The sequence below is a fragment of the Chiloscyllium punctatum genome, chromosome 3, assembly GCF_047496795.1.
Source record: "Chiloscyllium punctatum isolate Juve2018m chromosome 3, sChiPun1.3, whole genome shotgun sequence".
Taxonomy (NCBI): Eukaryota; Metazoa; Chordata; class Chondrichthyes; order Orectolobiformes; family Hemiscylliidae; genus Chiloscyllium; species Chiloscyllium punctatum.
In genome coordinates, this window is record NC_092741.1 from 90,486,792 (window position 1) to 90,509,046 (window position 22,255).

A 22,255-nucleotide genomic window follows, 5' to 3' on the forward strand; every position below is an offset into this window, starting at 1 on the left:
ATCCTTGCCTTCATTGTTCAGTCCTTTGAATATTGGCGTAAGGAAATCATATTGAAGTTGTACAGGACATTGGTGAGGCCTCTTCTGGAATATTGTGTCAAGTTCTGCTCACCCTATTATGGCAAGGATATTATTAAGGTGGGGATTTACCAGCATGTTGCCAGGTATGCATGTGGCTCAGTGGTTAGCACTGCTACCTCACAGCACCAGGGACCCTGGTTCGATTCTAGCCTCGGGGGACTGTCCGTGTGGAGTTTGAACGTTCTCCCTGTGTCTGAATGGGTTTCCTCCGGGTGCTCCAGTTTCCTCCCACAGTCCAAAAGTGTGCAGGTCAGTTGAATTGGCCATAGTGTTAAGTGCATTAGTCAGAGGGAAGTGGGTCTGGGTGGGTTACTTTTCGGAGGGTCGGTGTGGACTGGTTGGTCCAAAGGGCCTGTTTCCACACTGTAGGGAATCTAATCTATGGAAGGATTAAGGTATAAGGAAAGGCTGGATAAACTGGGACTTTTTTCACTGGAGCCTAGGAGGTTAAGAGGTGACTTAGTAGAAGTTTATAAAATAATGAGGGGTATAGATAGAATTAATGGCAGTTGTCTTTTCCCAAGGATGGGGAATTTAAGGTGAGAGGAGAGAGATTTAAAAAAGACGTGAGAGGCAACATTTTTTACACAGAGAATGGTTTATACGTGGAATGAACATCCTGAGGAAGTGGTGGATGTGGATTCAGTTACAAAGTTTAAAAAACATTTGGATGGGTACATGAATAGGAAAGGTTTGGAGGGATAAGGGCCAGGAGCGGCAGGTGAGACTAGTTTGGTTTGGGATGATGTTCCACATAGACCAAAGGATCTGTTTCTGTGCTGTATGATTGTATGTCTCTGTGACTCTATGTCTTTTGGATTGCCTCTTTTAGCCTTTAATTACTTTGTGAATGAATTTACTTGAAGCAGATCAGCTTTTATCAAAAGTTTAGGCTTGGACTTAATGTCCAGAATTTTCGGAAGGAATAATGCCTTTGAACAATACACTTGGTTAATGATGAGTAAAATATCGAGTAACTTAGTGCCAAGGAATAATCGTGACCTGCCAAGGATTTGTCCATACTGCACGCAGTTGTGATTTGTAGCTTTGTAAAAAGTGTCTCTGATGTAATCTTTCCACCAGTTTCATGGAGTTGCTTTATTTGAACATTAATTGTCCATTGCACTGGCCATAACAATATAGATCCAGTAATTAATAGCAGAAGAACCCATTTACTGATATGATAACTATTATGAAAAGTGAGATGAAATTTTAGAGTTATGTAAAGGGGAACCGGGTGGTCAGCAGTTACGCTGATGCACTGAAAGTGGGGATATTTTCAAAGATTGTGGAGAAACGGTCAATACGTTGAATAATTGCATTGTCTCGGTGTTTACGATAGAAAAGGAGCATAGCTTGCTAGATGTCCCGAGGAAATTAATAATGGATTGGGAACAGGGACTGAATAAAATTAACATTGGCAAAACATTGGTAATGAGGAAAATAATGGAAGTAAAAAATGACAAATCCCTGGGTCCTGATGGTTACCATCTAAGGATGTTAAAGGAAATTGGGGATCACATTGTAGACCTCCTAATATAACTTTTCAGAGTTTTTCAGATACAGGGGTTGTCTTTTTAGTTTGGAATATTGCACATCACTCCACTTTTTAAGAAGAGTGAAAGAGGAAAGCTAGGGAATTCCAGACTAGCTAGGATACCATCTGTGGTAGGGGAAGTGTTGGCGTCTATAATCAGGGATGGGGTAACAGAACACCTTGGAAATTTTCAATTAATCAGGGAAAGTGATAATGGATTCATGACGGATGGGTCATGCCTGACAAACCTCTTTAAGTGGTTTACAGGACAGGGGAATGTTTACGGACATTGTTTATATGATTTCCCGAAAGCATTTGATAAAGTCCTACATAAGAAATCGCTAACTGAGGTAGGAGCTCACGGAATTGAGGGCAAATTGTTGACATGGGTGGGAAATTGGTTGAGTAGCAGGTGACAGAAAGTAGGGATAAGGGTAGCATAATAGTATAATAGTAAATTCTGGGACTATCTGAGAATATTTTTAAACAATACATAAAATCTTATCAACGACATTAGAAATGGTAGTGCAAGTGGTGTGTTGTTCTTGCATGACATGGGAGCTGGCGGATCCCATTGCGAGATGCAGTGGTCACACCTACAGTAAACATCTGCAGCTTGAGGAACTTTGGCTCTAAGTCGATAAGCTGGAATCCGAGCTTCAGACACTGCAGCACATCTGGGAGAGGAGAGAGTTACCTTGGCGTTATATTTCAGGCAGTCACATCCTTTAGCTTAAATATTTCAAATTTGGCCATTGGCTGGGACAGGAGGGTGTGACAAGATGTGAGGCAGGTAGACAGATCCTGAATATAACATTGTAGGACACTCAGCTCCTGACCTTAACCAAGAGGTATGAGGTACTTACTTCCTATATGCATGAAGACAGAGTCTGTAAGGAAGACAGCCAAACTGGCCATTGCACGATGGTCCAAGTGGCGCGGAGCACAAAGAAAATGACAGCAGTAAGAGATTCAAAAATTAGGAGAAAGTCAGAAGTCACATGACACCAGGTTTAGTCCAACAAGTTTATTTAAAATCACAAGCTTTTTGAGCACTGTTCCTTCTTCAGGTAATGAAGGAGCAGCTCTCTGAAAGCTTGTGATTTCAAATAAACCTGTTGGACTATAACCTGGTGTTGTGTAACTTCTGGCTTTACCCATCCTAATCCAACACCAGCATCTCCACATTATAATTAGTAGGACAGATAAAATTCTTTGTGAGCAGGGTCAAGAGTCCCTCAGGGTATGTTACTCACCTGATGCCAAGGTGAAGGGCATCTTGAGTCAACTTGAAAGGCTATCGGAGAGGGAAGATCCTGCAGTTGTGGTCTATGTTGTTACCAACAAAATAGACAAGAGTTGGCAAAAGGCCCTGTTTGGGGGATATAGAAATCATGAAAAAATTTTAAAAACAGGATCTCAAAGATTGCAATCTCTGGATTATTACCTGAGCCATGTGCAAATTGGCAAAGAGATAAGAAGATTAGGGAAATAAACACAGGACTGAAGGAGAGGTGTGGGAAGGAGAAGTTCCATTGGCATCAATATTGGAACAGAAAGGAACTGTACCATCAGGATGGACTCCACTTGTGACAATCCGGATCAAAGCAAAAAGGCTAAATAGAAATGGTCACAATGACTTTAAACTAGCTGAAGAGGGAGAGACGGCTCAGGAGAGCTTATTAAAGTTTCGACTGTAATAGGATAGAGAGTATGGTAAGAGTCAGCCAAATTTCAGTCAAAGCAGATAAGGGGACAACTATGAGAACTGGGGCAGTCAACGCAGGACTGAGGGTGTTGTACTTAAATGCACACAGTACATGAAACAAGGTAAATGAGCCAGTAATGTTGTAGGTATCACAGAGATGTGACTGCAAGGATATCAGGGCAGGAAATTAAATAGCCAAGGATATGTATTCTATCAAAAAGACAGACAAGTGGGCAGAAAGGTTGGGATTGCCTTGTTGGTAAGAACTGAAATTAAATTGATAGCAAGAATTGAAATAGGGTCAGCAGATGTAGAATTTGTATGGTTACCTTTGAGGAACCGCAAAGGATAAAAGATGCTGATGCAACGCCTCAACTTCCACTGCAACAGAGACAGAAGTCACCAAAGGTTTCTGCTAAAATGGGAACTGAACTGAGGCTGGCTTCATTAGATCTATGCTTACATAGGCTCAGACATATACAGTAATAGAATGCACTTGCAGTTTGCGAGAGAGAAGCTGGAATTAGATGTAATGATATTACAAAAGAACAAAGGTGAAGACAAAGACATGAGAGAGAAACTGGTTAGAGTTGATTGGAAGGGGAACCTAGCAGGGAAGATGGTGGAGCAGCAATGGCAGGAGTTTCTGGTGGTAATTTATGAGGGACAGCAGAATTTCATCTCAAGAAAGAAGAAACATACTAAGGGGAGGATGAAGCAGCCATGGCTGACAAGGGAAGTCAGGGACAGCATAAAAACAAAAGAAAAAGCACATGATGTAGTGAAGATTAGTGGGAAGCCAGGGGATTAGGAAGCTTTTAAAAGCCAGCAGAGGACAATTAAAAAAGCACTAAGGGGGAGAAGATGAAATATGAGGGCAAATTAGCTTGTAATATAAGAAAAGATAGCAAGAATTTATTAGCTATATAAAAGGTAAGGGAGAAGCAAAAGTGATCATTGGACCACCAGAATATGACGCTAGAGTAGTAGTAAGGGGAAACAAAGTAATGGCGGCGGAACTGAATAGGTACTTTGCATCAGTGTTTGCAGTTGAAGTAGTATACCAGAACTTCAAAGAGTTTCGGGGCAGTAGTGGGCGTGGTGGCTATCACGAAGGAGAAGGTGCTAGGGAACCTGAAAGGTCTGAAGGTGGATAAATCACCCAGATCAGATGGACGACACCCCAGTTTTCTGAAGGAGATAGCTGAGGAGATTGTCGAGAAAGTGAGGACTGCAGAATCTGGAGATCAGAGCTGAAAATGTGTTGCTGGAAAAGTGCAGCAGGTCAGGCAGCATCCAAGGAGCAAGAGAATCGACGTTTCGGGCATGAGCCCTTCTTCAGGAATGAGGAAAGTGTGTCCAGCAGGCTAAGATAAAAGGTAGGGAGGAGGGACTTGGGGGAGGGGCATTGGAAATGCGATAGGTGGAAGGAGGTCAAGGTGAGGGTGATAGGCCGGAGTGGGGTGGGGCGGAGAGGTCAGGAAGAAGATTGCAGGTTAGGAAGGTGGTGCTGAGTTCGAGGGTTTGGACTGAGATAAGGTGGGGGGAGGGGAAATGAGGAAACTGGAGAAGTCTGAGTTCATCCCTTGTGGTTGGAGGGTTCCTAGGCAGAAGATGAGGCGCTCTTCCTCCAGCTGTTGTGTTGCTATGGTCTGGTGATGGAGGAGTCTAAGGACCTGCATGTCCTTGGTAGAGTGGGAGGGGGAGTTGAAGTGTTGAGCCATGGGGTGGTTGGGTTGGTTGGTCCAGGTGTCCCAGAGGTATTCTCTGAAATGTTCTGCAAGTAGGCGGCCTGTCTCCCCAATATAGAGGAGGCCACATCGGGTGCAGCGGATGCAGTAAATGATGTGTGTGGAGGTGCAGGTGAATTTGTGGCGGATATGGAAGGATCCGTTGGGGCCTTGGAGGGAAGTAAGGGGGGAGGTGTGGGCGCAAGTTTTGAATTTCTTGCGGTTGCTGGGGAAGGTGCTGGGAGTGGAGGTTGGGTCGGTGGGTGTGTGGACTTGACGAGGGAGTCATGGAGGGAGTGGTCTTTTCGGAACGCTGATAGGGGAGGGGAGGGAAATATATCCCTGGTGGTGGGGTCCCGTTTGGAGGTGGCGGAAATGACGATAGATGATACGATATATATGGAGATTGGTGGGGTGGTAGGTGAGGACCAGTGGGGTTCTGTCCTGGTGGCGATTGGAGGGGCGGGGCTCAAGGGCGGAGGAGCGGGAAGTGGAGGAGATGCGGTGGAGGGCATCATCGATCACGTCTGGGGGGAAATTGCGGTCTTTGAAGAAGGAGGCCATCTGGGTTGTACGGTATTGGAACTGGTCCTCCTGGGAGCAGATGCGGCGGAGACAAAGGAATTGGGAATATGGGATGGTGTTTTTATAGGGGGCAGCGTGGGAGAAGGTGTAGTCTAGGTAGTTGTGGGAGTCGGTCGGTTTATAGTAAATGTCCGTGTTGATTCGGTCACCCGAGATAGAAATGGAAAGGTCTAGGAAGGGGAGGGCGGAGTCTGAGACGGTCCAGGTAAATTTGAGGTCGGGGTGGAAAGTGTTGGTAAAGTGGATGAACTGTTCAACCTCCTTGTGGGAGCACGAGGCAGCGCCGATACAGTCATCGATGTAGAGGAGGAAAAGGTGGGGGGTGGTGCCAGTGTAGCTGCGGAAGATGGACTGTTCCACATATCCTATGAAGAGGCAGGCATAGCTGGGGCCCACGTGGGTGCCCATGGCTACTCCTTTGGTTTGGAGGAAGTGGGAGGATTGGAAAGAGAAGTTGTTCAGAGTGAGGACCAGTTCAGTCAGTCGAAGGAGGGTGTCAGTAGAAGGGTACTGGTTGGTACGGCGGGAAAGGAAGAAGCGGAGGGCTTTGAGTCCTTCGTGATGGGGGATGGAGGTGTACAGGGACTGGATGTCCATGGTGAAGATAAGGTGTTGGGAGCTGGGGAAGCGAAAATCATGGAGGAGGTAGAGGGCGTGGGTGGTGTCCTGAACGTAGGTGGGGAGTTCTTGGACTAAGGGGGACAGGACCGTGTCGAGGTATGCAGAGATGAGTTCGGTGGGGCAGGAGCAGGCTGAGACAATGGGTCGGCCGGGGCAGTCAGGTTTGTGGATTTTGGGCAGGAGGTAGAAATAGGCGGTGCAGGGTTGTGGGACTATAAGGTTGGAGGCGGTGGATGGGAGATCCCCTGATGTGATGAGGTTCTGGATGGCCTTGGAGATGATGGTTTGGTGGTGGGAGGTGGGGTCATGGTCAAGGGGGCAGTAGGAGGAGGTGTCTGTGAGCTGGCGTTTAGCCTCAGCGGTGTAAAGGTCGGTGCGCCAAACTACTACCGCGCCTCCCTTGTCTGCCGGTTTGATAGTGAGGTTGGGGTTGGAACGGAGGGAGTGGAGGGCTGCACGTTCTGAGGGTGAGAGGTTGGAGTGGGTGAGAGGGGTGGAGAGGTTGAGGCAGTTAATGTCGCGGCGGCAGTTGGCTATGAGGAGATCGAGGGCAGGTAAGAGGCCAGCATGGGGTGTCCAGGTGGATGGGGTGTGTTGGAGGCGGGAGAAGGGGTCGTCAGAGGGTGGCTGAGAATCCTGGTTGAAGAAGTAGGCGCGGAGGCGAAGGCAGCTGAAGAATTGTTTGATGTCTCGCTGCGTGTTGAACTCGTTAATCCGAGAGCGTAGGGGAATGAAGGAGATTGTGGAGGCATCAATGGTGATTTTTCAGGAATCACTGGATAATGCAGGGTTCCAGAAGACTGGAAAATGGCTAATGTAACACCCCTGTTTAAGAAGGGAGGCAGGCAGAAGACAGGAAATTATAGGTCAGTTACCCTGACCTCAGTTGTTGGTAAGAATTTAGAATCCATCATTAAGAATGAGATTGTGGCATAGTTGAAAGTGCATGGGAAAATAGCCTGAATCAGCATGGCTTCATCAAGGGCAGGTCATGCCTGACAAATCTTTTAGAATTCTTTCAGGAATTAACAAGCAAGTTCGACAAAGAAGAGACAGTGGACGTGATCTATTTAGATTTCCAGAAGGCCTTTGTCAAGGACGCTGCTAAATAATGTAAGAGCCCAGAGAATTAAGGGAAAGGTACTAGCATGGATAAGGGACTGGCTGACTGGCAGAAGAGTGGGGATAGAGGGATCTTTTTCAGCATGGCAGCCAGTGACTAGTGGAGTTCTGCAGGAGTCAGTGTTGGGACCACAATTTTCACATTATACGTAACAATCTAGACAAAAGAATTGAGGGCATTGTTACTAAGTTTGCAAATGACACAAAGGTTGTTGTAGGGAAAAGTAGTGTTCAGAATGTGGGGAGGTTACAGAAGGACTTGGACAGGCTAGGAGAGTGGGCAAAGAAGTGGCAAAGTATGGGGTTATGCATTTCATTGGGAAAAATAGGCATAAATTATTTTCTGAATTGGGAAAGGCTTAAGAAATCTGAAGCATAAAGGGACTTGAGAGTCCTGGTTCAAGATTAGGAAGGCAAATGCAATGTTAGCATTCATTTCAAGAAGGTGAGGATGCAAGAGCAGGTATGCAGTAATGAGGCTGTATAAAGCTCTGGCTAGACCACATTTAGAATATTGTTCGCAGTTTTGGCCCCAAAAGGACGCATGTACTGTCCTTGGAGGGAGCCAAGAGCATTCTCATAGGAAAATCCTGGGGATGAAAAGCTTGCCATAAGAGAAGCGATAGAGGACTCGACAGGGTTTAGAAAGATAAGGGGGGATTCTCATTGAAGCTACAGAATACTGAGAGGTCTGGATGGAGTGGACATGGAGAAGAGAGTAGGAGAGATTAGGACCTGAATCACAGCCTCAGAGTGACAGGACAACTCTTTCGAACTGAGATGAACATGGAACATAGAATGTAGAACATTACAGTGCAGTGCAGGCCATTCAACCCTCGATGTTGCGCTGACCTGTGAAACGAATCTGAAGCCCATATAACATACACTTTTCCATTATCATCCATATGTTTATCCAATGATCATTTAAATGCCCTAAAAGTTGGTGAGTCTTCTACTGTTGCAGGCAGGGCGTTCCACACCTGTACTACTCTCTGAGTAAAGAACCTACCTCTGACATCTGTCCTATACCTATCACCCCTCAGTTTAAAGCTATGTCCTCTCATGCTAGCCATCTCCATCCAAGGAAAAAGGCTCTCACTGTCCACCCTGTCTAACCCTCTGATCATCTTGTAGGATGATGAGGAATTTCTTCAATCAGAGAGTGCTGAAACATTGCCACAGAAGGCTGTGGAAGCTGAGTAATTGAAACTGTTTAACACAGAGATAGATAGGTCCTTGATTAGTAAGGGGATCAAGGGTTATGGGGAGAAGGCAGGAGAATGGGGTTAAGAAAATATCAGCCATGATCAAATGGTGGAGCAGACCTGATGGGTTGAATGGTCTAATTCTGCTCTTATATCTAACGGTCTTATGGATAATGGGTTAACACTCAAACTGGCAGGATTTGACCAGTAGTGTCCCATAAGGATCTGAGTTAGGGGCTCAATTTTTCATATTATATATCTATGATTTGAATAATGGCATAGAAAGTCATTGACCCAAATTTGCTGAAGACACAAAATTAAGTGACATTGTGCACAATGTAGATGATAGCATAAAATTACAAAGGGATATTGATAGACTAAGTGAATGGACAAAACTGTACACTCTGAATATATGGAGTCTGGTGCTGGAGGAGTGAATTGTTTAAAAGTGAAAGGGATTGGCCAAGTGATTACAAGTCTATTAATCCAACTCAGTAATTATTGGAAAAATACAGATTGACAGTACAAATTATTATTTAGATTGGTGTAGATTAATTAAAGACAATCAATTTTTGTTTTTAAAAGAAGCTGATGGTTGACAAATCTGATTGAAATATTTAAGGACATTGCACAGAGGTTTCATGACGGTAACAAGTTTCTCTGTATGGATTTCAGCAAGGCTCTTGACAAGGTCCACATTGATAAACAGGTCAGAAAACTAAAAGCTCAAAGGTTCTAAGAGGAGTGGTATGTTGCATTTAAAATTGGCTCTGTGGGAAGAAGTAAACGGTTATGAGCAATGTTTTTAAAGAAGGCTGGTTCCAGTAGAGTTTTCACAAGGCTAAGCACTGGGTCTCTTGTGCCATAATGACAGGTCATAACCCTGGATCACTGATGGACATAATGAACTTTTAATTACCACATACGTTTTTTTTAAAAAAAGAGGGCATAGAGCCACAAAATGACTCAGAATGTAAACTATGAGCAATATAATTTAGCAACACTGTGGAAAGTCTGTTTGGATTATCCCCAGCCTCAAGGGAGACTCTGGAATTTCACACCTTATGGATGTTAAGGAAGCTTCAAAGAAAAGTACTTCAAAGAGGAGAAACGCACTGTAGGCTTATCTGTAATCACTTGAGTTATCACAAATTGTGAATATAATGGGAGAAAAGAGAGCAGTCGAGGCAAGAGAGATATTTCTGTTGCCCTTTCTAACAATACGTAAGAACAGGTATTAAAAGCCAGTTTCAATGATGGTCTGTCTGCACTAGTGGGTGAAGGTGTGAGCTAAGAGGGTTTTAGCTGAGGAAACCCCTAATTATCCCTACACTGCAGGTAAAAGGAAGAGTAGTCTCCATCACTTTTTTTCTGGAAGCCAGAAAACAAGTGAAACCATTGTCAAAAAGAAATCAACTGCTTGCCTATGAGCATCAACACTAAAGGCATAATGTTCCCTCCTGTCTTCTTAATGGACCCAGAGATTGATCTGAATATCTTTTCTGATTTTGAACTTTTTTAGACTCACCACTCATTTCTAATCTGTGAGCAGATATGTTACGTCATTATTTCTTCTCATGTTTTACCAATGAATACAATCAATTTTTTTTAACTCAAGAAAGTCTGACTAAATTAGCACTTTTAGAAATACATTTGGTCTGGGAGAGAGTGGTGGGGGAGTCCTTCTTAAACTAACTTATTGCAACCAGCTGGAGCTGGGTGGGGTGGGGTGGGGTGGGGGTGGGGGACAGTGGTGAATAAAGAAAGGGAGCCATCCTCACCAGAGATCTTGACAAATTTGGGTGTCTCGTCTGGAACATATTAATTGAGGAAATGCACCCAAACACAGGTCCTAAAACTTGGCACTCACATAATGCTGCAATGAATTAGATTTACACAATGATTAAAAAGCTTACAAAAGATATAAAAATTCATCATATGGTTCAGAGTAAGAAAGAAAGCTAAACTACTGGAGGGCAGTGGAGGCCCAGTTTCTGGATTCATTTAAGAAAGAGTTGGATAGAGCTCTCAAAGATAGTGGAATCAAGGGTTATGGAGATAAGGCAGGAAGAGGATACTGATTAGGAATGATCAGCCATGATCATATTGAATGGCGGTGCAGGCTCGAAGGGCTGAATGGCCTACTCCTGCACCTATTGTCTATTGTCTATTGTCATATTGATGGACTAGTCAGATGGTCAGAAAAGTATGCAGTGGAATACAGTCAGGAGAGATATGAGGAAAAATACTTGGGAAGGACTAGAAGATCATAAGGATTAAACTACAGGATTCAGAGAAGTGGAGAGGAACTAAGGGAGCTTGGAGTGCATGTCTAAGTTCCCTGAAGGTGGCAAACAGGTAGGTAAGATAGAGTCAGAGAGTCAGATATCAGGGAAAAAGACCATTCGGTTCACAAGTCTTTGCCGAACTTAATCCCAAACTAAACTAGTACTACCTACCTGCTCCTGGTCCGTATGCCTTCAAACCTTCCTATTCATGTGCTTATCTAAGTCTCTTTTAAACATTGTAACTGTGCCTGCATCCAGCATTGCTTCAGGAATTTCATTCCAAATGAGAACCACCCTCTGTATAAACAAATCTAACTCTCAAGTCTTTTTAAAATCTCTCTTATCTCACCATTAAAATATGCCCCCTAGTCTTGAAATCCCCCATTTTAGGGATAAAACACCTACCATAAATCCCATCTATATCCCTCATGATTTTATAAACCTCAAAAAGTCACTCTCAACCTCTTACATTCCCAGTGAGAAAAGTCCCAACCTATCCAGTCTTTATAACTCAAACTTCCATAGCGAGCAACATCTGGCAAAGGCAAAAGACTACCTTACCCTAATTATATCTCGTGTATGAAAAGGGAGGTATCCTTGTTAGGAAGATGCTTCATGTTTAATGATCTTGGTGGACTTGGCTTTGGAGATTTGCGGAAATGTCTGTTTTTATATATAAAGGTGAATGAAAAGCCATATTGGAGCATTTGTTTTATTAAACAAAGCATTTCTTAGAAACCATATGATTCCAGTTAATTGATGGCTGTTGTCACTTGAATTTACTTGGAGGAAAACACTGAACTTGTTTTATAACTAGATTTCAAAGCTGTTCCATTTGAAAAGTGTTGGTAAACTTGGAGTTTGCTTTTGGATTTTCATTTGGGAAAAGTCTGCTATAAAGCAAGCTGCTAGCTTGTGGCTCATGATTCTGAAACAAAATTGCTACGAGATCAGAGTGAAACCTGATTGCTCTCATGAAAATGTGACTGATAAAGCTTCTCAATATTGTGTTTCCTGGATGAGCTGTGCCCACTAAGGTCACAGAGAGAATTGTGCATGATTAGTGATTTCACCACATGTGCAAGACTTTAGAACATCCCACGGCTCATTCCTTTTTCTTTCCCAGTAACCAACACAGTCTATGAAGTGTTTTCTATCAGATTTCCTTTTACCTAAAGTGTAGTATAGAACATAGAACATAGAAAAGCACAGCACAGAACAGGCCCTTTGGCCCACTATGTTGTGCCGAGGTTTAATCCTAATGTAAAATATAATAACCTATGCACCCCTCAACTCACTGCTATCCATGTGCATGTCCAGCAGTTGCTTAAATGTCCCTAATGACTCTGCTTCCACCACCACCGCTGGCAACGCATTCCATGCATTCACAACTCTCTGTGTAAAGAACCTACCTCTGACATCTCCTCTATACCTTTCCCCTAATATCTTAAAACTATGACCCCTCGTACCAATCAATCCTGCCCTGGGGAAAAGTCTCTGGCTATTGACTCTATCTATGCCACTCATTATTTTGTACGCCTCGATCAGGTCTCCTCTCTTCCGCCTTCTCTCCAGAGAGAAAAGTCCAAACTTTTTCAACCTTTCGTCATAAGGCAAGCCCTCCAGTCCAGGCAGCATCCTGGTAAACCTTCTTTGCACCCTCTCCAAAGCCTCTGTATCTTTCCTATAGTAGGGTGACCAGAACTGGACACAATATTCCAAGTGTGGTCTCACCAGGGACTTGTAGAGCTATAGCAAAACCTCGTGACTCTTAAACTCGACCCCCCATTAATGAAAACCAAAACACCATATGCTTTCTTAACAACCTTATCCACTTGGGTGGCAACTTTGAGGGATCTATGTACTTGCACAACCAGATCTCTCTGTTCCTCCACACTGCCAAGAATCCTGTCTTTAATCCTATATTCAGCATTCGAGTTCGACCTTCCAAAATGCATCACTTCGCATTTATCCAGGTTGCACTCCCTCTGCCATTTTTCAGCCCAGCTCTGCATCCTGTCTATGTCGCGCTGCAGCCTGCAGCAGCCCTCGATACTATCGACGACACCTCCAATCTTTGTGTCATCCGCAAATTTACTAACTCAACCCTCAATCTCCTCATCCAAGTCATTTATAAAAACTACGAAGAGCAGAGGCCCGAGAACAGAGCCCTGCGGGACCCCACTCAACACTGCCCTCCAGGCAGAATACTTTCCATCTACAACCACTCTCTGCCTTCTGTCAGCCAGCCAATTCAGAATCCAGATAGCCAAACCTCCCCTTATCCCAAACTTCCTGGCTTTATGAATGAGCCTACTATGGGGAACCTTATCAAATGCCTTGCTGTATTTGTATTTGTTTATTTTGGTTATTTACAGAAGTAGATATTTCTATTTACATACTGAAAATTGTGTGTGTTAACTAATACTGCATTTTTTGAATGGGTTTTGTTTCATAATAATCAATTTATATCTTGCTTTTTAAAGATGTCTGGTTGGTTGATCTTTTCGAGTGTGGAGAAAGCATACAATATGGGGATTTGGAGAAAATGTTTTCATTTTATGTTGTAACCTGTGGAATCGTGGAACTAGAGTGATAGTGCACTCCTTTCTCCATTGCAGCATAATAAACTCTATAAAGCTTAAGTTAGACTGCAGCTAGAGTACTGCATATAATTGTAGTCACTACATCGTGAAGCAGAAGTGATCACATTTGGGGAGAAATTTCAAGATAATTCAGTAAGCTGGTGGGAACACTTCCCCATTGATCATGGCAGTTCTGCCTAACACAAGCTCCAAGGACAGTCACTTACCTGAGATTGGACTTCTGTCCCTCACTCAAGAGGAAGTCCTGCCTGAGAGACCAGTGTGGCTTGTAGTCCCAGCGGCATCAGATTTCAGTCCATGAGTCCAGGACCAGGTAGGTGTGGGGGACTGAAGTGTGCAAGGAAGGAGAAGGGGTGGGGGGGATGTCTGGATTTTGATGTAGAACACAAGGATTGTGAGAGGGAATACCTGAGGGGTGCAGATCTTTGAGGGACTTGCCTAATATGGAAAGGGGACACTTGAGGGAGGTGTTTAGTTGCTTGCCTAAGGCGCAAGGCGAGTGGACTGTTGGGTTTCCCTTTTGTCCCGAGCTCCTCCCACCAGCTTCAACATTGAAGGGTCCACCTCCCACAAAAACTGCAGATATGTTGGAGGGAGAGTGCAGTGGGAATGCCAGCTAGGCAGTATTGAAAGTTGTCCCATCTGTAAACCTGCAGGTGATGAGATATAAAGGATGTTTTAGTATGAGGAATGATTCAAACAGAGGCATCATTTCTGTGGAATAGAGGTGGATGAACTCACTGCTTGAAAGGGTGGTGGATGCAGACATTCTGATCAGAAAAGGAAAAGCATTTGATATGTTACAATGTGTTGAACTACAGACTATGAACTGGAAGTTTGGAATCGACACTATTGATCTTGTTCAACAAATGGGCTGGATGGCCTCCTTCTGGGTAATAAATCTTTCTATATATTGAACCTTCATTGATATATTAGTATCAGTCAATCAGCTGTGCTGATGCAATGAATTTCTTGTCTTTCTACCAGTATCAATCCAGTTTTACAAAATTATTTAAATAAAGAATGGATAACTCATGTTAATAGTTTTAGTTGCGTAAAATGGATCTTAAATGTCTCTCAAAACAACGAATATGTACCTGTGAGAGAAAGAGGGCAAAAGGGAACAGAGTATGAAAGATTTACAGCTTTATAAGTGCAAATCTGAAGGAACTCCTGTTTGGTGGGATTGTGGCAAACTAAGCGAATTAAGCTGAGGGAGATGAAATATGTTTCTCATTATAATTTGAGGCCACTTTTGAAAGAAAGGCTGAATATTGATGTAAATTTGTATTATTTGTTATTTAATTATCACCCAGGCTTTGTTGGTCGCTAAACAAGGTAATCTTTCTAATTCACCAGGATCACCAGACATGGGTAGAAAGAGAGGAAAGAATGAGAAAGAAATTTAGGCAACTATGAAAGAACTGATGTCCTTACTTGGTCTCCTCATTACTTCATTTGGTCAAATGTTGCCTTAATGTTCATGGTACTCACTCTCACCCCAATTCTGGAATTCAGCTCTTTTGCCCATGTTTGGATTTAGGCTGTAGTGTGGTATTTGATCCTGATGGAATCCAGTATGATCAATGAGGAGGTTGTTGGTAGGTAAATGCAATTTGATCAGATTGGTGCTGATGCCAACATGACAAATGAGAGTAGACTGATGGGACAGACAATTTTCCATTCTGGAGAGCTGCTTCTTGTAGAAGCTAATGCCAAAAAAGGAAGGTGAATATCTCAAAAGCTCAGAAAGTCTATTGCTCCTCCTGTCTCCATAGCAACAAAGTCATTAGGCATGTTTTGGGTCTGAGAACAAGTCATATGACCCATCCACTTTACCTTAAATTAAAGGGATAGCCTCCAAAACTACAATCTTATAAAAATTGTATTTCTAACACAATATGCAATTGATCAATCAAATATATTTTTCATATTGCTATTTTATCACAATAATATTCTCTGTAGACATGGATATAACAACACAATTTATTGCTATCATTTCTCAAGCTGGATTTTCCTTCCACGTTTTGAGAATATTGTGGTCTGCTTTCCGAACATTAACTTTCAAACAGTTAATTTGCAGTAATATTTCATTCGATCTCATAGTCCTGGAGGAAAACTCAAATATTTTAAAACTGAACACTATTCTCTTTTGTTCATTTTGTTTTTGTGATATTTATAAAGCAAGAGAACATAAATAGGTTAACTATAGTTCTTTTACACATGATATATGCAGTTTCTCAAGATTTTCAAAATCTGCTAATGTAATATGGTGCCATTCAAAATATTAAAATGAATCTGTTTTGGGCTATTTAACTTCCAAATACTATCAAAGGAGGGCCAATGCTTTTTTTTAATAAAAAGATCAGCCAACTTGTAACATGTAATCACATCAACATCTTCCTGGCATTATTGGAAAAAAATCTCAATGGGAAAGAATTGGGCAGCACGGTGGATCAGTGGTTAGCATTGCTGCCTCACAGCACCAGGGACCTGGGTTTGATTCCAGCTTGGGTGACTGTGTGGAGTTTGCACATTCTCCCCACGTCGGCATGGGTTTCCTCCAGATGGTCCAGTTTCCTCCCACAGTCCGAAGATGTCCAGGTTAGGTGGATTGGTCATGCTAAATTGCCCATAGTGTCCAGGGATTTACAAGCTAGGTAGATTAGCCATTGAAAATGCAGAGTAACAGGGAATGGGGGTCAATCTGGGTAGGATGCTCTTCTGAGGGGTGGTGTGAACTCGATGGGCTGAATGGACTGTTTCCACACTGTAGGGATTCTATGGTTCTAAAATCAAGTGGGGAATATATGGGGAGTCAATCAATAACAGTTTTCTGGCCATACCCAAGTGAACGTTTTTTTTCTCAGTAATTGCTGAATATACATGTCAATACTATACACTTTGTTTTCTCTTTAGCTGATGAGAAATCTACCTGCAGTTCACAAATTCTAAAATAATATTTCTAATCATTTACATTACCAAAGTGACTTGTGTCACTCATTTGGTTTACATGAACTGTGAGGTGGTTGGATCTTGATTCAATGTAAGAAAACATTTATAATTGTTCAGCAAAGCAGCCTAAGCATTACCATGTCTGCTATCTTTGTATAAGAAAAAAAATAGATGGTCCAGGGAGATGATCCCACTTTTTAACATACCAAGAGCAGCTGATGAAATATTGAAAGCATCGACAGCACACACACAATCACACACATTGTTACAAACTGAGAAAAGTGAAGCGATTAGTCCAGAAAATAAGAACTTACTTTTTACACAGAATTTGTTGAATAAACTGCCACCTAGTGTCACAATGCTCCCTCCATGTAATTCAATCTTGATTCAGCAAAAACTATGGGATAATGTGATAGAATTTCAAACTACTACCCAACATAGGATTGCCATTGTGAATCAATTGCTTGTTACAGAAATAGCTCAGTAGTAATTTGACTGTAAATAAGAATTGGTTTATTACTGTAATAGATGACAAGTCCCAGTGCCAGTTTACACCCAGCTGATAAACTATAAATCCATCTCAACAGCTGTGGATAGAAAATATCTTTTAATGTTTTAATCAGGCGCTCGAACCGAATACAAAGGGCTGAGGGATCTGCCTTATTTAAAATGCATTTTCTCATTCTGACATTTTCATGTGAGAGCCAAATACGCCAATGAGAAATTCAAACTGAGTCCAATCTCGAAGGGAAGGCACAGCAACAATTCAAAAGCGCAGCTCTTGTGAGAGATGTCTTCTCTGTTTAAAAGTCATCCAGAAGAGGATAAATGAGGTTGTCTTGGAATGCAAAATGCACAAGAAGGTGTCCACTACAGATCATTATTGTCAAAGCACAACCTGAAAGGAAATAAAAGAAAGCTTAGAACATAGATAACAAAACAGACATAGAAGCAAACTCAGATTTTGGATACTGCGAATAGATATCCTTTTAATTTGACTCAAGATAATCTATATAGATTGTGATTTTCATTACAGACTTGACTGGACTCCATTCGGCCTGGATAGAGAGGAGATTAGCTCTGTGTGCATGGTATAATAATGATTGGTTCTCCCAAGATGGTACTTTGACAGCTCATTTCAGGAAAATCTCGTGGAAATATTTCTTCCTTGATTGGATGAACTGATCTAATGTACCTATCAAATTGTCAAACTTCCACAATGTCATAACAGGTAAAGTTATCATATAAGCAGAAATAAAATTCTAATTATCTAATAACTGAGGAAACCCATGGGTATTTTAAACTGTCATTAATTAAAATCAATTTGATTATATTTTATAGAGCACTTTACAGCATATCTTCTAATTAAAATTCTTTGAATTTAATTAGATGCAATGTGCTGAAAGTTTAGTGCTTTTTAATTATTTGTTGCAAGCATTTCAGTTATGTTGTTTCATGGTACATTTCAGAAGGCACAAACCTTAGAACTTAATACTCCTTGCACAGAAACAGTTTTGCATCAGTATATAGTTCTGGGCAGTGTGTGAATGCCCACCACAATTTACGCACCTGAGGGAATTTTACTCATTCTACAGATTGTTTCCCATCCTTTATTGTCTCCTTTATTCACAAGGCACTTGTTTAACTAGTTAGTTTGTCAATCATCCTTCTAATTTGTGTTTTATAATTATGTATTCAGTATTAATGTCAACAGTGAAATCTAACAAAAGCAATATAACTGGTACACATGTAAATGAGTCAGCAGGTAAGGATTTTGCAATTCTTTCATTACCTTTGGCAATTGTACAAACTGTAACAAACCAACACTATTGCTGGAGAAACTGAGTGGGTTCAGCAGCATCTGTAGAGAGGAAACAGAGTAAACATTTCGACTCCAACAATCCTTCTCCAGATTACTGTTCTGTTTTCTCTCCACAGATTCTGTCAGGCCTGCTGAGCCTCTCCAGCAATGTCTGTTTTTGTTTGTTCCAGGTCTCTAACATCACAGTTGGTTGATTTCTTTTATGATTTGGAGGTACCGGTGTTGGACTGGGGTGTACAAAGTTAAAAATCACACAACACCAGGTTATAGTCCAACAGGTTTAATTGGAAGCACTAGCTTTCAGAGCGTCGCTCCTTCATCACGTGGTTGTGCCTGATAACGGAGCGGTGCTCCGAAAGCTAGTGCTTCCAATTAGACCAGTTGGACTATAAATTGGTGCTGCGTGATTTTTAGATTTATTTTATGTAAGGGACCGTAATTCCTGCTGTTGTGCATGTTCACATTTATACAACCATCTGACAACAAATTCCATCAACAGACACATCATATTTTCAACTAATTCATTCTGTCTTTATTTAGATTGTTATACTGCAAACCCATAGCTTCCAATTTACAATGCAAACTGTCTATGTAAATCTATTATCATGTCATTTCATCCTATGGCAAGGAATGGCATTGCAAACCTTGCTTAAATCCTCTCCAGTATAAATGCCGGCATGGAAATTTATAGTGGAACAAAAATGACTACATTTGTACTTCTGCACCTCAGGCTGCACCAGCATCTTTCATTGTAGTGCTGCGGCAAGGAGACTGCACTCAGTGATATAACCCAGCCATGGACTGGATACGGCAGTCATTCTGGGATCTTTGCTTGTCATAATGCTCATTCACTCTGAACCTATCTGGATGCCTACAGCATCCCTACCTTACATTGTCTTGCCTCGCCTTTTTCCAGTTTGTCCCCTTATCCAGGGAAACCAAGCTGTCTTAAAGTACTATCTAATGTAAACACAAACCAATCAGATAGCCATAGTTGACAGCAAGCCTCAGCCAAGTCATTGAGAGGTTTCACTCAGGAGTTCCTGGCACAGGAGGTCAAGACAGCCTCCAATAGCAGTCAAGGCCTTGTTTGGAAAGGTCAAAGAAAGGATCCTCTCCGAATAAGTGGTGACGAACTGAAAGACAATAGCATACCACAATGTATTGACCCTTTCTGTCCCACTGTGAGCTGTGTTCCTCACGGAGTGGGAGAAGACTCCAATACAGGAGATAAAAGGCATAGTGTGGCACAGTTAATACCATTCATGCAGGTAGGGATGTTTCCTCAGTGAGTGTGTAGGTAGCACAGAGACCATAACGGGGTAGTGGCGTTGGGCTTTATGGTGGGTGAGGGAATGTGGGGAAAGTGTTGCAGGCATAAGTGAGAGTGTTGGTGCATGAGCCATGGTGGCAGGTGAGTACAATGGCAGAGATGTAATGTGTGTGAGCTATGCTGAAGGAGTAGAGAAGGACATTTACATTCTTCATCTGATGCTGTGCATTCGTTCAGCTGGTTGAAACTACTTTAACCCTAAAGCCTTAGATCAGACTGGAATGATCTGGTACTGTGTCCTGCACTTCTGGTCCTGAGGGAGGGTGAAACCCAACATCAGCGCCACCCCATCCAGCAGCACCACCAGGTTATTGTCAACAAAGCAGATAACCAATTTTCATCTGTCTGCTGTTTGGGAAATTTGAAGTTGTTCATTTTGGAAAGGAGAACAAAAGAACAATATTATTTAAATGGAGAAAATCGGCATAAAGTGTGCAAACAAAGGGGCTTGGGGTACTTGTGCACAAAACACAGAGAGCTAGCACACAGGGACAGCATGTAATCAGGAAAGCTAATGGAATGTTGGCCCTTAGGGTTTAGAGTATAATAAGGACATCTTGCTCCATCTGTACAAGGTGCTGGTGAGACCATATCTGGAGTACCATGAGCAGTTTTGGTCCCCTTATTTAAGGAAAGATATTACTTCATTTCAGGCAGTTCAGAGAAGGTTCAATTTGATGATTCCCGGTATGAAGAGATTGTTTCAGCGGCAAAAATTAAAAAGTTTGGAAATCAATGCACTGAGGTTTAGAAGAAATATACAGGATTCTTATGAGGCTTGACAGAGTAAATGCTGAGAGGATGTTTCTCCTTGTGTGAGAATCTAGGACCAGAGGACATAGTCTCAGAATAAAGGGGGTTGAAAAATGTGGTGCTGACTCCCTCATCAGGTCCACACCCCCCACCAACCCAACCTCCACTCTCGGCACATTCCCCTGCAACCGCAAGAAATGCAAAACTTGCGCCCACACCTCCCTCCAAGGCCCCAGTGGATTCTTCCATATGCATTGTAAATTCAACTGCACCTCCACACATTTACTGTATCCGCTGCACCCGATGTGGTCTCCTCTACATTGGGGAGACACGGGATGAATGTAAATTTCTCCAGCCTCCTCATTTCCCCTCCCCCCACCTTATCTCAGTCCCAACCCCCGGATTCAGCACTGCCCTCTTGACTGCAATCTTCTTCCCGACCTCTCCACCCCCACCCCCTCTCTGGCCTATCACCCTCACCCTCACCTCCTTCCACCTATCGTATTCCCAGCGCCCCTCCCCCAAATTCCCTCCCCCCTACCTTTTATCTCAGCCTGCTTGGCACACCAGCCTCATTCCTGAAGAAGGGCTTATGCCCGAAATGTCAATTCTCCTGCTCCTCGGATGCTGCCTGACCTGCTGCGCTTTTCCAGCACTACACTTTTCAACACAAGTCTCCAGCATTTGCAGTCCTCACTTTCTCTTCAGAATAAAGGGATGCCAATCTAAGACTGACATCTGGAGGAATTTCTTCTCTGAGAGGGTTGACAGCTTTTGGGATCCCTTGCCAAAGAAAACTGTGGTGGGCAGATGCCTTGTTTGTATTTAAGGCTATGATGTGAAGGTGCCAGTTTTGGACTGGGCTAAACGATGAAGAGCAGTGCTCCAAAAGTTTGTACTTCTGAGTAAACCTGATTAGATTAAATTACCTACAGTGTGGAAACATGCCCTATGGCCCAACCAGTCCACACCTACCCTCTGAAAAGTAACCCACCCAGACCCATTTCCCTCTGACTAATGCACCTAACACTACGGGCAGTTTAGCATGGCCAATTCACCTGACCTGCACATCTTTGTACTGTAGGAGGAAACCGGAGCACCTGGAGCAAACCGATGCAGACACGTGGAGAATGTGCAAACTCCACACACACAGTTGCCCAAGGCTGGAATTGAACCTGGGACCCTGGTGCTGTGAGGCAGCAGTGCTAACCACTGAGCCACCGTGCCACCCCCTGTGGGACCATAACCTGGTAAGTCTGTAAGTTAGCTTGCTGAGCTTGAAGGTTTGTTTTCAGAGGTTTTGTCCACCATACCAGGTAACATCGTCAGTGAGAGGCTCTGGCGAAGCGTTGATGGTATGTCCCACCTCTCTATTTATAGGTCTTGGTTTCCTAAGGTGGGCGATGTCATTTCTGATTCTATTTTCAAAGGAAGGTAGATAGGATCTAAATTGATGTGTTTCTTGATGGAGTACTGGTAAGAATGCCATGCCTCTAAGAATTCTTGTGTGTGTCTTTGTTTCACCTGTCCTAGGATGTGTGTGTTGTCCCAGTCAAAGGAGTGTCCTTCTTTGTCTGTGGGTATATAAAACTAGTGATAGTGGGTCATGTCTTTTGGTGGCCAGTTGGTGTTCTTGTGTTTTGCTGGCCATTTGGTGTTTGTGTATCCTTCTAGTTCTTCCGATGTACTGTGTTGTACAGTTCTTGCATGGTATCTTGTAAATGACATTAGTTTTGCTGTAGTATCTAATGGATCCTTTAGGTTCATTAGTCGCTGTTTAAGTGTGTTGGTAGGTTTGTGGGCTACCATGATGCCAAGGGGTCTGAGTAGTCTGGAAGCCATTTCTGATATGTCTTTGATGTAAGGTCATGTGGCAATAGTTTTTGGTTACGTTGTGTCTGCTTGTTTG

General features: G+C 42.8%; 1 protein-coding gene across 2 annotated transcripts in view; it reads right to left on the minus strand.

Moving 5' to 3' along the window:
- Positions 1-15,446: 15,446 nt before the first annotated feature.
- The window catches only part of tmem244 (transmembrane protein 244), a 95,753-nt gene continuing 88,944 nt past the window's right edge, over positions 15,447-22,255 (minus strand). For both annotated transcript variants that reach the window (XM_072549694.1, XM_072549689.1), the window contains exon 6: positions 15,447-17,336. In XM_072549694.1, the coding sequence (XP_072405795.1) occupies positions 17,242-17,336 (95 nt within the window). In that variant the 3' untranslated portion in view covers positions 15,447-17,241. The remainder of the gene's footprint in view (positions 17,337-22,255) is intronic.